Below are 14,711 nucleotides of genomic sequence, written 5' to 3'. Positions count from 1 at the left end.
TAATAAAATGACACATTTGACATCAGAAGTTTAAAAAATTTATTCATAAATGATGTGAATTACTAACACTGTTTAATTAAAGCAGTGTTTTTTTTTATATTTTACATATCATGTGGCCCAGGTGTAAGCTTCTTCTCTCCCGTTCACTTATCTTTGCATTGCAGCTTCCAAGCAAATCACAATTATTTTTCACTTCCAAAGGCAACCGGCTACAATGGATTTTATTTAGTTGCACTAGAGTGAAGCGGGTGGAATATGAAACCATGCCACACTTTTAAGATTTTTGGAAGGAAAAATTTTTCTGAAAGCCATGCAGTCACTTCCTTCCACTTGACTGTTACAGGCTACGTTTGTTTGAGTCTGTCGCATAAAATCACGATGAAACACATTAAACTTTGAGGTTGTAACATGACGAAATGAGGAGAACTCAGAGGAAAACTGGATGCATTTGCGACGGCAGACGCCTGTCCAAAACTACGAGGGAAAAAGCGAACATTTTGGATTATTCCATGAAAAGAGACACGATTCTTTACTCCCCTATCCTGCAGCCTGTTTTATTGATCGGGTTAAGGCTGAGGGATTCATTGTCTGCTGAGTGGAAATGTACCTGAATGGCTGCCAAGTTCTTCTGCTCCTGTGAAGGCGCCTGATGGACAAACCGCAGCCAGTTGGCATGGCGAGGATTACTTGCATCCAGAATATACAGAACATCCCCTTTACTGCCACGAACCTGAAAAAAAAGGAAAGAAAAGAAAACAGAGCGACTGTGAAAGCTTTCAGAAGTGAACTGCTTCTTTTTTTAGTTTCTTTCTCCCCCCGCTTGATGCCTTGAAGATTGGTCCTCTGTACAACAAAGAGCGCTGGCCTTTTCCCGTGAACACCTGGTCACCGAACGCAGCTCCGCGCCTCACAATGTGACAACAACAGATAACCAGTGGTGAAAACGCTGCAGTTATCACCAGCTACTTCGCACCCAACAAGTGACGAGAGTCAGTTTTTACATCGGCTTTGGCTCATTGATCTGCTACGTAATTAAATGTTTCCTTTATCACACAGGAGCAGAGAATCTCTTTGGATAAACCTGCGGGGGGGTTTTTTTTTTGCAGACAGCTGTGTTCTCTGATAAAAGATGTGTTTTTTTATTTTTTATTCTACTTAATTCCAATTACGTTTCCATACTAAGACTGTGAACTCTACTTACTTTTTAGTTCTAGTTGCTGTTTATTATGAAACGTTTACGCATGATCTGTCACAGTTGTTAGCTTAACCTCACATCTGTATTGTTATGATTGAAGTTTTTATTAAAATTGTTTGTGCAAAAAAACTATTCTTTTTCATTGCACAAAATCAGCTGAAAATTCAAACTTTACCTTTTTAAAAAAAAATAAATAAATTGTTTCTACACAGTGAGCCCTTTATATTCAAGGCTAGTCTTCCTCCAAAAGATTTTCTCTTGCTCTCATTCCACTGATCTTAAACACGCTAACATCTGCTGACATCTGGCTTTTGAACGCGCAGGGAAGCAGTTTGATTTGCATCGGGATAGCATGAAATTTCTCCACAGCTGTCACGGGTATTTATCAGCTCCGGTCAGCGTTGATGGAATAACAACCTGGAAAAGGAACAAAACAATCTGACAACAACGTATTTATAATCGACAGCAACAAACCACGGGGGAAAAACAATAATAATAATTTAGATCATTCAGGTGTATCTCTCCCCACAGCTGCTCGCTCTATGTGGTAAATAAAACGGTATGTAGCGTTAGGTGATGTTTCATCGTTAGCTTACTGCTTCCTACTCTGCCCCACACTGAGCAGGTTGCTGTGACAGCTTAAATTTTTAAGGTTTTGAAGATTGTGTGCTGAAAAGTGATTTATTCGGCTTATTATTGTTATGAAAGAAAAAGGTCTGCATTCGCTTTTGCCAAATAAGAACAATCCAAGAGTCTCGTTAAAGTATTGCAGCACACGTCAGTAAAACAAAGCTCCAATGTGATCAAACGCTCAAATACAAAGTCCTTAAACCAAATCTATCTTTCTAGGCATCACATGAAACTAAATTAGTGCCACTCTGACGAAAATATGTTTTTTATATATTCTTAAGGCAGTTCAGTGGATTGTCCTACATAAAAAAAAAAATGAAAATATTAAAGACAAATATTTGATTTTCTGTCAATTAAAGCACAATTTTTTCTTTGATAATAATAATAATAAAAATAAAAACTCTTTTGAAATAAACGCTGATTTTGAAACCAAGATCATGATAGGAAAAACAGATTTCAACATCACATGTTTACTTTAAACATGTAATGTTTAAAGTAAACATGTGAACATATTTTAGGAACAGATTGGACAAAAAATAGCGACACAGCTGATCAAGAGCAACACTGTTGTATTCTTTTTAAATGAAAAAGTAAAACACATACTTCTCAAACAAAAGAAAAAAACCTACCGGTAATAATAATAATAATAATAAACTACAAATTGTTTTTTAAAGAGTTAATATTAAAAGATTTTGAGCATTGAACTTATTTTATAAAATACAAAAGAAAGAAAATATCTACTTGTTTTTTAAACAAGCATGAAATTTGAATAATATTTTGTGGCTGTAACTCTGGTTTTATATAAATATGCATATCTTCCAACATGGGATATGGATCTACTGTAAAAGCAGACATTGTTACAGTATGCACAAAAGCATATTTATGTGTTGGGGTCCATTGAAAGTCCAGGCTTACGTCTAACTGGCACAATCTGTTCAATGTGAACTATTTTGCAAAGAAGTAAAGATGTGGAACGCTGGGAAAAACACGCCCCGAAAAACCTTCAGTTGTAAACGCACTCAACTCAGCAGGGCTGAACACAAATGCACACCACACTTTTCAGATTGGAGCGTGAAAATGGATTTGGAAAATTTCTCCTTTTATTTCAGAAAGTGGCTGTTCTTCACATTGATCTACTCCAACTTCCAAGTTACCTAGATGTTTCCATTGTCGTGTAATGATAATTCATCACTTATTACAACTAGTGGGGTGTATTAACATTTTGTTTTCTTGTTTTAGTGTGTGTACAACTGAACGTTGTGCGGTAAAGCATATAGTGAATGGTTCCTTCACCTCCCACATCAGCCTGGTGTCCGAGCTTTCATCCAGCTCACTGGGCAGCTTTTTCTCACCGGCGAACGGACCAAACTTTTCCCCCTTGAACATGAGGAGAGGGAATAACTTCAGTAAAACAACGAGAACAACGTCATGGAAGACTTATGTCAACACTTAACACTGTTCACACGATAGCTAGAAGTATAGTAAAACAGACATTTACAAGGGGCGTGGTTAAAAGTTGTAACATTGTATTCAGCTACTACCTCATATTAACAATTTGACAAAGCGACTACATCCCCCGCTGACGCACGAACCCCGTCATCCTCTGACACGTTTCAGAGCTTTAGGAGTCTCCTCTGCATATACGGGAGCATAATGGAGGCGTGTAGGGATGTGTATGTTGTAAGTAAAATGGCGCTAAAAGGTTTTGGGGGAAAAAAACCTCTGGATAAATGATTATGAACGCGGAGGCGCGAGACGCTTCCTCGCGGACGTGACTCCATGGAGGAAACAGAGACAAACCGCTGCAGTTACTGTAGCTACGTGGCATCTAACGTCACAGCAGTCTGGAGCTCATAGCGAGGCTTTGACAGCGACTGAGAGAAACAAGGCGAGCAAACAATCTATCTACAGCGCTTAAAAAAACTTTTATAAAGTAACTTCGGTGTACAAACTCATACCCATTAGTCGTCGCAGTCGGAAACCACAAACCTTTTTCACTCGCCTCGCCGTGTAAAGACCGATTCCATCCTGGACCTTTGACGATTTCAGAGAAAATCTGTCTGGCACGTACATACCCAACATTGTCATCACTTGGAAACGTTTCCTTCAGTGATAATTAGTTGGTTGTTTTATGTGTCAGCGGAAGTGGAGGAGCTTGGTCAGTTTGAATTGAAAGCAGATAGTTTCTTCTTAGAGCGGTCCAGGTTGAACCTCTCTGTTGGTCCTGCTCGTAGGAAGGCAAAGCGGCGTCCTGATTGGTCCAAAGTTCTGCAGCCGGGGGCTACCTTTCTATCCTGCTGCACGCCGCAGCCTGCGTTTCACTCGGGCTGCTGCTTCATAGCACAGCAGCTGGGTTGTACACACAGCTGCGATGTTGACCGTTCTCAGTGGCGTGACGACTTACCAAAAAGCAACCAAAACACGAAAAGTTAGAGGACGTGTGGGGCGGGGGGAGTCAACCTGAGTAAAAGTACAGTAAGCAGAGTTGACTGGTAACTAGTTACATTAACTCAATCACATTTACTTACATTTGGAAAAAAAAAACTATTAGAAGTTGTTTCTTTTGGGGGTTTTTTACGTACTTTTTACTTTGACTTTAGTAATTTTATTATGAAGTATTGCTACACTTACTTGAATGAAATTTCTGGATACTCAACACTGAATGAGGAACAAACATGTTTTAGCCAAAAATCCACCAGACAGACACAAGCCTGCAGTTTTTGTTAAAGTTTCCTATGTTTTTTTATTGAAGGAAACTATTTCAATCTTTTTTTTGCCCCAATTTAATTTTGTATTACTTATATGAATTATTGTCATTTCCACCCTTAAAATACCAAAATTTCCACTTAACTTTATATCTTGGTCTGCCTGATTATGTCATTTTTAAGTATTAAATAATTGATAATTTGATCAATTACTCAGTACTTGAGTAGACTTTTCACCAAATACTTTTTTTTTACTCTTGCTTGAGTAATTTCTTGGATGGCTACTTTTTACTTTTACTTGAGTAAAAATATGTGGAAGTAGTGCTGCTCTCACTTGAGTACAATTTTAAGTAAAATGTCTTTAAAACATTGTAAATTGAAACTACTGTAGCCTTATTATTGGTTTTGTTACCGAGTAGAAATTCAATATTGAATGTGTAAAATCTTAATTTCTAAGCTATTAAAACTTTATTTATTTATTTATTTATTTATTTATTTATTTTGCATCAGAGAGCCATAATTCTTCAGTTATCTGTAAACAACAAAGGAGTGATGTATTGGCAACCATATGTCTTTGTTTAGGTTTGTCTATATGACATTAAATCAGAATAAACTTTTTTTGTTTTAGGTCAGTTAGGGTCGGCAACATGTCTATTAGCTAAATGTTAAAATAATTAGATATAGATTAAGATTTTTTTTTCAAACTTAGAACTGCACATATTGTAACATAACTATGCCTTCAGATGACAATGTGACTTTTTTAAATGAGACACACTACTCAATGTATTTTAGGGCAACATGTGAAATGCTTCTTTCTTTTGTGATATCATTAAACGTTCTGAATGAATCAGCTAGTGTGAATAATTTTGTGATAACACTTCCAGATTCCTCAAGTTGCCACATTTATGAGTTCAAACTATTACATGGAAATGTAAACACGTCCAGCCGTACTCAGAGGTGAACGTGTTTTGATCCCAAACGTGCAAATCTATGCCAGAACAAAATCTGGTGAAGTTGTGAAGCTGCTGGCTGAGGAGAATGTCAGTGTTTATAGTGAAAGTGCCTGAAAAGCCGCTCAGAGAGGAAGAAGCCATGACTACAAAAGCTACAGAAAAGCTGGAGTATAATTCCACAAAGACCATTGTTGCACTTAGAGGGAAAAAAAGGGGAGAAGTTTACAAACATGAGAACTGTTGGTACAACTTCAGTATAGGTTAAATCTGGGATTATTCTGCAGAGTTTGCATATTCTGACCCCCAAAGTCCAAACACATCTCTGTTACGCTAGGTTAAATGGTCTCTTTAAATTGGAGCAAGTATGAATTTGTCGGATGACGGAAGGATGAAATCCTGAAATCTTGAAATCTTGCTGAACTGTCACAGTCATACTTTGAAACCTTGTTTTTTACCTGAGGCAGCACTTTCTATAAAAGGTTTGTCAACCCAATCCCCCCCAAAAAAGCAAGGAAAACACACAAGCAGCTATTTGAAGCTGATACGGGGTCGGTGACCCAGCCACATCCCGAACCGGAGCCTAATGAAGGACCTCCAGAGACCTGAGCACGGTTTTGCATCGGTATGTTTTTTTGGCCGAGCTTGTCAGCTTTATAAAGAGGAATTGGACAAACGTCAAAGAGAAAGGTGTGCAAGGAAAGTCCGATCATTTCCAAGAAGACGTGAGGTTTTTTATTTTCCCCAGAGGTGCTTTGAAGGTGTACCAAGGACTCTTCGACATAGATGAGAAAGAACTTCATGTTCACTTGCCCCACTTACTATTAGCATGAAATCAAACGTTTTAATGTTCTGTGTGTCTTGGCTTGAATTCATCTGTGGTATTGTGGTTCTTATGGTTCTGGCCTGAAGCCAGCAGCAAAGCAGCCGTACGGTCCCACAAGAAGATATATGACAAAAAATAAATAAATAAAATCATATGCAAAAACAGAAATAAACTAAGTTGAATGAAATCAGGAATTCATTTCTTCTTGATCAAACAGAATAAATGAAAATAATATTTCTTACTATGCTTAATAGCACACGTTTGGGTAGTAAATCATCCCTTCCATGGTTATTATTCAGTATTCAGAATTATTCAGCTGTCTTGCTCATTAACACACATTTCTCCTGGCATAATTCCATACTTTTTCCAGACTCTGGTTTCATTCCTTTCTTAAAATAGTAATACAAAACTTTGCTACGGTTTTCTGATCATATTTCAATAGGCCAGGCTTTTAAAATAAAATCTGGAAAAATCTGTGCTGCCACTAGTATGTCACATATGAAAATATTTCTTTTTATGCACCACTTTTTGAAAATGGCGATGACCAGGAGTCTCAACAGTTGAGCAACTTGTATTATCTTTTTCTGAGTCCCAGCAGTGATGAGCTTATTAAAAAATATGCACAGAAATAGTGTTGTGGTTCACCAATTTTTCCCCTCTGTGCACCAGCCCGGTCAGTTTACCGGTTCCAAAACCCCTTGACAAATAATGAGATTTGGTGAAGTATAAAACGGGCTTTTAATGCCAAAAATTGACCAAATGTTACAAGCCATGCAAGTCATACAAATGGAAGAGAAACAAAGTGACATTCACCGTCCAGCGCTGGGCGTCACTCAGCTCACCTTATGGATGTAACCAAGTGAGGCAAAGATTGTAGCGTCAATTTAGCTTTTATTCTCCTCCTCATTCCGTACCCTCCTTAAAGGCTAGTCTAATCAGTTTCATTTTGTTTATGTGTGACTGTCGCCGGTCTTATGTGATATGGTTACACAAGCAGCAGCAGTGTGTGTAAGCAGATTAAAGAGATAGAGGAAAAGACACAGAATCCATAACAATAGTATTGTCTGAACAGAAAACAAGTCAACGATCATGAGAACTTAAAAAAAAAAAAAAAACATAATTCAACCAAGCTCACACAGCTTGGTTGAATGATGCACACAGATTCCACACTTTACCTAATAACCAAATGTCCTGTTACTCTGTTTCTGGCCTTACCATGCACAAAATGTATCGTATTCTGTGGAACATCATGTTGCGTCACAACTTTAAAGAATCGTGTTGCTTTAGCTGCACTGCTATCTGTATAGTGCATGTGTATCAGGAAAAGTGGTGTGGAATTTAAAGTCGCCTACTGCTTGCATTTGCGACAGATGTTGCGTCTTATTTTATTCCTTAAATAGTTATTTGCTGGATTAATCAGAAAGTAGGTCAAGCTGCCTTCAGTTGGAGCCACTCCAAGTATTCGGTTTCCAGGTGAATCTTGCGCTGCATAGACCACAAATCTGCAGGAGTTTGATAGAGAGGAATATCTGGTGTGTGAGTAAATAAGTGAGCATTCTGAACACAGATGCCCTCACTCTGTCACACTTCCTGCAACCACTTTGTATTATAGTGAGTGGGGGGGCGTGGGGAGGTTAAAGCCTATCTCAGCTGTCAACTGGCGGGAGGATGGATTATAAACAGTGAATTAGTAAAAAAAAAAAAAAAAACATTAAAAATTGTTTTTGCTAAGCTTATCCAAAGCCTCTAATAGCTTAAACAAAACACAGAGAGATCAGGTGACTTTTAAAAGCAGGGGTTAATGGAGCCGACACTGGACAGAAGAGTTTCACTGTTGTTCTGACTGCTGTCTTCATCCTCTGTGACAATTTCAGCTACCAAGACTGCTTTTATTGCGATAACCTATCAGATTGAGCATTGAGCATTACAAACTTTTTTTCCCCCCCAATGTAAATGCACAGCAGATTCAGTAAGTTTTCACCTCCTTTTAAATCACAATGATTTTCAAATAACAACACAATGCTAAATCAGTTAACGTGGCACATCCTGAAAAAATTCAATGGAAAAACAAACTAATCTGTCAGAGGGAAAACTGTTGATTGCAACTACCATAACCTGGAAGAGAAGCTAATTTGATTGCACTCAAACAACACACATTAGCCTTGTTTGAAGCAGCGCACAAAGTACATAAACACAAAATGTGTTTACCCTGCTAGTTACTTTCAGCTGTGAAACGTCTGAGGGCTTCCTTTCAAGCTCCATCTCAACGAGATCAAGGTGAGCTCAGACTCAACACAAGACTTTCTGTGTTCTTAATTCTCAGCCAGCATTTGGTGAATTTCGTGGTGTATTGTGGGTAATCAACATGATACGGGACTCAGATCTGTTTTAGCTACGATATCTTTACAAACGGTTTCAATCGTTACGCAAGTGTACATTCACACTGTAATACAGTAGTACACAGATCAATAGGCAGTTTGGGGTTAAGTGCCTCGCCCAAGGATACGTCAATATTTGTCAGGAGGAAGATGGAGTTGAATCTACAACTTTTTTGGATGACTACTCCCAAGGACTTGCTGTTGGACCAATGATGGCGCGTTAGGATTTTTGGAGACTTCTTTCAGCATCTTGTTGTCTGCTTTCAGGGTGAACTTCCTTGTACGACCAGACATTGAATGCAGGCAGTTGTTTTGAACTTTGTCCACTTGCATAGCATTTTACATATAGTGTAGAATCGCTGATTTCAACCTTATACACCGATGTGTGATTGTAGCAATTTCAGTGGAAAGAAAATTATGGGGCATCCTAATTTATTTGACATATGGAACTCCACTTCACCTACTTTAAAAAGCATATTATTCAGTCTAATTGTTCATTTTTCTTTAATTTCTTGGTATTGAAAAACACAGCTTGTCATATGGTGTGCTATTTTTTTCACATGAATGATACTGAAGTTTTGTGGGTGAAATCTTTTTATGAGGCTTGAAAACTTTACATAAGCACTGTTGTACTATTTAAAAAAGCATAGTTTAAAACCTTCAACATTTTTTTTTCTTTGTTTTCTTTTTTTTTTTAAAGTCATAATTACCTTGTTCGGTTAAAAAACAGAAGAAAAGACCTGACAACTTAAAGAACGTAAAAGAAGAGTTTTGATGTCCGAGCTTTAAACACTAAAGAATGACCGAACAACTTATGAATACATTGCCGTAAGATGCTGAAACTCTCATTCGGACCTCACATGAACTCCATTATAGTCGATCTGTCTCCGCTCACCTTGATTTGTTGACTTTCGCCGTACGGTCAGAGATTGGCATCATCTCCAATCACTCACTGTTTGTGTATGCTCGGTTTTCGGGACACCTCTTCCACAAACCTCCAGCTCCTCTTTAATCTGCGCTGGTTTAGTGTTCCCGGCGGTTCTGTTTACTGTGTTCGAACCCCGTGTTTATGCCAGTTGCTTCCTGTAGTGCCGCGGCTCTGTGCCTAACTGCTCCGTGATTGGCCCAAATCACGAGCGTTGGTCGGCGATTTCGGCAAAGACCGAGTCACGGTGCGCGTGTTTACATCGGTGGCAACGAACCGGTGTGTCTGAGTGCACGAGCTGCTGTTTAGGAAACGTTTCCATTTTGAAGTGGTGGTAAACAGGCCCTTTGATTCCTGGGACGGATGTCTTTATCTCAAACAATTACATGTGAGCTGCCTGGAGTCATATTTCTGGTGAGTGTGGTGAGTTAATCGACAGCAGAGGGAGTCCCACCTCGGTAACAAGTCTTATCGCGGTGTTTTGAAGGTCTTTGGGTGCATTTACAGCACCTACGTCCTGCTTGATCCGCTGCTCTGCCAATGACTCGGCCTTTTAGGGCAGAACTATTTAATGTCATGACCTTCCTTTTTACCCAGTGCCCTCTAAAGACCCTCCAAACCATTAAGTTTCACTCTGCTTTCACTAAGATACCGTAGTTATTATCTCTCCACCGCTGATATTTAACACCTGCGCATCAAGACGGAGAACAACACAGAGGGAGATCCTGGCTCCACTGCAAAAAAAACACAAACTCTTACCGAGCAACTTTGATCGATATTCTAGTGCAAATATTGTCTTATATGCGTGAGATAAGACAAAAATTACTTTTCGGAAACAAACAGGTGTTTTAAGTGAATAATTTCCAAATATTGACGGAGAAAAGTACTTATTTCATTGGCAGATTATTTCACTTATGGGAAAAATGTTATGAATGAAATAATCTGCCAAGTATGCATTCTACCTGGATATTTTGGCCTGGTTTTGTCTGTTGTGAAGCGGACTTAATGGGTCTGACTAATTTAATAAAAAATGTGTCAGAGATGCTGTTTTATGCTTTTGTAAGCCACATTGGTTGCAGCTACTGCCCTTTATTGTGCAATTGTTCACGTTTTATGTATTTCATTTCTAATTTCTATTTTTGCTAGCTTTGTTTACTTGTTTTGCCTTTTATGGTGTGTGCTAATAATGCCTTTCTTGGCCAGGTCGCCCTTGTGAAAGAGGTCTTGATCTCAATGAGTATTTATGTGGTTAAAGTAAGGTTTAGTAAGAAAAAACATTTTTTTAACTATTGCAGTTTTTTAACTAATAATAAAGAATTTTGATTTGGTTTGGTGCAAGCTTCATTCAACAAGTAGCTAATTCCAAAGAGGTTTTGAATATCACCTCATCGAATTTGAACCCGAACCAATCGAACGCTGGAACCAAGTCACTCGGTGGCTGAGCTGTAAGCGTCTCCGAGGGCCAGAAACTGCAACGACAACGAAAAAGCGCACTTAAGACACAGCAAAGGAAAGAACTGCGCTGAAATAAATAGTCGGGACTTCTCTCTTTTTTTTTTTTTTTCAAAGTAAATATTTTCACTGAGGGAAAACCTCACTTTGGCCAACGTACAAGTGGTTTCATATGAGATTTTTCCAAATGGATCTGTGCATTCTTCTGAAATCTCCCAAACCTGATACTGTAGATTGACGGGCCAGACCACCTTTTGTTTCATGTTTCAGAAACCCTCACCACAGCTCCCTTTTTCAAGGCTGCTGCCGCTGAATAGCCGGCAAACCATTTCCTGAAGCTTCGAGGCCACTGGATAAACGATGTTTTCATTTGACAACCTCAGGTCGCCGCTACAAGGAGGGTCTTCAGAGGGAGCCCTTTGAAATTACAGTACTGATGAAGCATGAGAAATTACAAGCACTTAGATGTGATTTCACCAGCACAAGAGAGCAGAGGGGGGGGACCACCCCCTGGGCAGATCAGGCAAGAGGGAGCGGTGGCAGCAAGTGGACACACACACACACACACACACACACACACACATATATATATGCGCACTCCTGGAAGTAAGCAAGGCTTGCAGCATGCACACACACACAATCTGAAATCCCATTTATGTGCAGACGTCTCTGAACCCCAACCATGTTCTTATCCCTCAATTTTTCTCATGTGTACAGGATTATTTGGTTACGGCGATAAAACGGTGTAAATATAAAACCGACCTTGCAGTTTAATATGCAGCAGAACCAAATGAAAGTTCCACTTGTGAAGTCAGTCTTTTTTCTTTTCTTTTTTTTTGTGAACTGCATGAATTATCTCAATAGTAATCAGCAGTGATGAGTAATGCCCCAGGGCCACTGGTGCCTCTCCACCCTTCCTGGGAATGGAGCTCTTGGTCAGCACTGGTTTGGAAGGAAGCCTCAAATTTCTTTTTTTTAATTAATTAATTTATTTTTTTATAGCTGAAACCTCTAAAATCAGGGCTGAGTGGAGACGAAAACTGGGTTGGACTTGATACTTCAGTAATTAATCTATCTCCCAGAGAAGCTGAAGTGAAATCATTTCAGTTTTGCTCTCCTCATACTTCCTGTTTGTGTGGATGTTTATAGTTTTGCCTTTATAGAGAGATTTTTATTTCAAATCCCCTCTAATTCACCTTCTCCTTTAATGCCATCCCCCCAGTCAGTCTGACGGTGTTTGTTTTCTGATGCAGGAGATTTACTTAGCTCTGTCCCAGTGTGTCTGTCTGTTCCTTGCCCTCTTTTCACAACTTGTGCTCGAAAGCATCACTCAGCTCTCAGTTGAGCCGCAAGTGCATTTTATGTTCATGTACACAAAACACGCTCACAAATGCCAAAGTGCAAATGCTCTTTAAGGTCAGCGAGTGGCTGACCTTAGCCTCCCTAATGCATACATTTCGCAAAGCAGAGATTTTCTGCTACATTAGCTCTAATATTTGGAAAGAAATGGATCTTTGAAAGTGCTTTTTTCCAAAGACTTTATTTCTTGGCTGCACATCGTTGACGCAATCCCCGTTTACCAGATCTAAAGATTCTCTGTTGGATTAGGATCTGGTGGCTGTACAGCAAAGTAATTATTACTTCAAACGACTCAGACTGAAAGTGTTCATGTTAGTGGGATATAGTGCTATGTACGCTAATGCTATGTATTGTTAGCTAATGCTAATTCAGACATGTTTTCTGTTGTTTAGTCGAACATCTGTATTTCTGTGTGATGTTTTGTGGGTTGAGCCTTCTGCTTGTACCAGTCGACTAGGTAGGATCATTTCTAAACACCTGCAAGACCCAGAAAGTAATTTCCATCTTTAATGCTGCTCCACAACTGACATCATGAAGCAAAACCTAAAGGTTTTCCCCATTCTTGGAGGAACTAGAGAGGAATAACCACTAATCTGGCAGACTAGCTCCATTTCCATTACAAATATAAACAAAACTTTGTCAGTAGTCCCCTAATATCGAAAAAACAGGAATGCAATTAAAATTCCATCTAAATAAGTGTGTTCATGTGATAAGTCATTAAAAAACATGCCATGATCCTCCTACTACTTCCTGTTGTTGTCTTCTTTGAGGTTTGCGCCAGTAGCAACAACCGGTTGTTGATCATGTGACTTATGTAATGCAAAAGAAAGTGTTTATGTTTCAGTTTTGAAAAATAAACCAATTTCAAAACAGCAAAAAACACCCTCCTCCTAGCAGCAAACCTTTTTTATCAAAAATCATTGTTTTTTCAAAATCGCCATGTTTCAATTAAGCAACATATTCCAAAATGTCAAATTGTGCCATTATATAGTCAGTGGGAAAGCAGCAAGTGACACACATCCCTCAGTTTTAATCAGGATAACTTCATGGAGAAACACAGATGTTGCACCACAGTGGGACTGTTAATATCTGCTGCTAACATGGAAGTCAGATGAAAAATAGTCTACTTGAACACACATAAATCTGAACCTTTCTCATATCTTCACTATCTTTGTCAAGCACTTTGAAAATTGATCTTGATGCTAAAGTTCCAACATGTGTGACACCAGGAAGTCTGTTCGTATGTTTATTGAAAACAGAACAAACCCTGCAATTAGATCACAAAAGTTGTTCAGATATACACTGAGGTAACTTAAAAAAATAAATAAATAAATAAATAAAAAGAGTTATTTTTAAAAAATATTTAAGTTCAAAGTAAATCTTGGAAAGTAGTCAAGGATCCAGATTCTGCAGATTCTACTAATTTAACTCTCTTCATGAGTTAAAAAACAAATAAATAAAAAATAAGTTTTAAATTTGAACAGCAGTCTGTCTAATCCATTGTTGGACACATTTGAACTGAGTCCTCCGAAGAGAAAGGTCAGGCCCACATTAGTCCACATATCCACACGTACAGCGCCGTCTGCGGTGGATGGAAAAGCTCACTCTTGTCCGATGCGGCCAAGAAAAGCAGCTGTTTCTCAAAAAACAGCCATGTTTCCATCCTGACTCTGATTTTGGGTAGCTGCGCTCCCAATTTACCGCCACGGTTTGCTGTCAGTCACGGGGGCTCCTGGTTGCAGGAAATGCGCGGAGGCCCCACCTGGCTTCCATTAACCTGTCGTTGCCCTGGAATAATGCGGAGGGGCTTTCAGAGAGCTGTGGGAGTTATGGGTATCCTGCTAATAAAGCCGGCCAGCTCTGCTCAAATGCTTTCCCCTACATGTGTGAAGGGTATCAGCTGTGAAGCTTATAGAAATGTCCCGCTTTTAGTTCGGCCCAAGAGGAGTGAGGCAACCAACGTGCTGCAGGAAATCCACTGGCAAAGCCTTCACGTGAGCGCCTACATCTGCAGGGTTCCCTGTGTTTATCCTTCCTGTAGCAACGAGAGCCAGGCTTTGATGCATGGGTTTTGTATATATATATGTGTGTGTGTGTAGATGGGTTTGGACAAGGAGCGGAGACAGACATGTAGGGCCATGTCACCGCTATAGGAGGAGTAATCACTGCAGCACATGAAAGAGCTGACCAACTTTTGATATTTTTATGGAATTAAAGTTTCATATATTTGACCATGGTTCCTAGCATTGGATGTATCCTATTGTGCAAATTTAGCGAAAAAGGACACCACA

At 39.1% G+C, this 14,711-nt stretch overlaps 1 protein-coding gene across 1 annotated transcript in view; it reads right to left on the bottom strand.

Moving 5' to 3' along the window:
* Nucleotides 1-4,254, bottom strand: part of prdm5 (PR domain containing 5) — a 50,795-nt gene extending 46,541 nt beyond the window's left edge. The window contains exons 1-3 of the mRNA XM_007550754.2: nt 3,815-4,254; nt 3,119-3,202; nt 608-730 (exon numbers count right to left, since the gene is read on the bottom strand). Of these exons, the coding sequence (XP_007550816.1) occupies nt 608-730; nt 3,119-3,202; nt 3,815-3,913 (306 nt within the window). The 5' untranslated portion in view covers nt 3,914-4,254. The remainder of the gene's footprint in view (nt 1-607; nt 731-3,118; nt 3,203-3,814) is intronic.
* Between the last annotated feature and the right edge of the window lie 10,457 nt (nt 4,255-14,711).

The sequence above is a fragment of the Poecilia formosa genome, unplaced genomic scaffold (assembly GCF_000485575.1).
Source record: "Poecilia formosa unplaced genomic scaffold, Poecilia_formosa-5.1.2 Scaffold37, whole genome shotgun sequence".
NCBI lineage: Eukaryota > Metazoa > Chordata > Actinopteri > Cyprinodontiformes > Poeciliidae > Poecilia > Poecilia formosa.
Note: the sequence above shows the minus strand (reverse complement) of the source record. Positions and strands in the feature narration are given on the sequence as shown.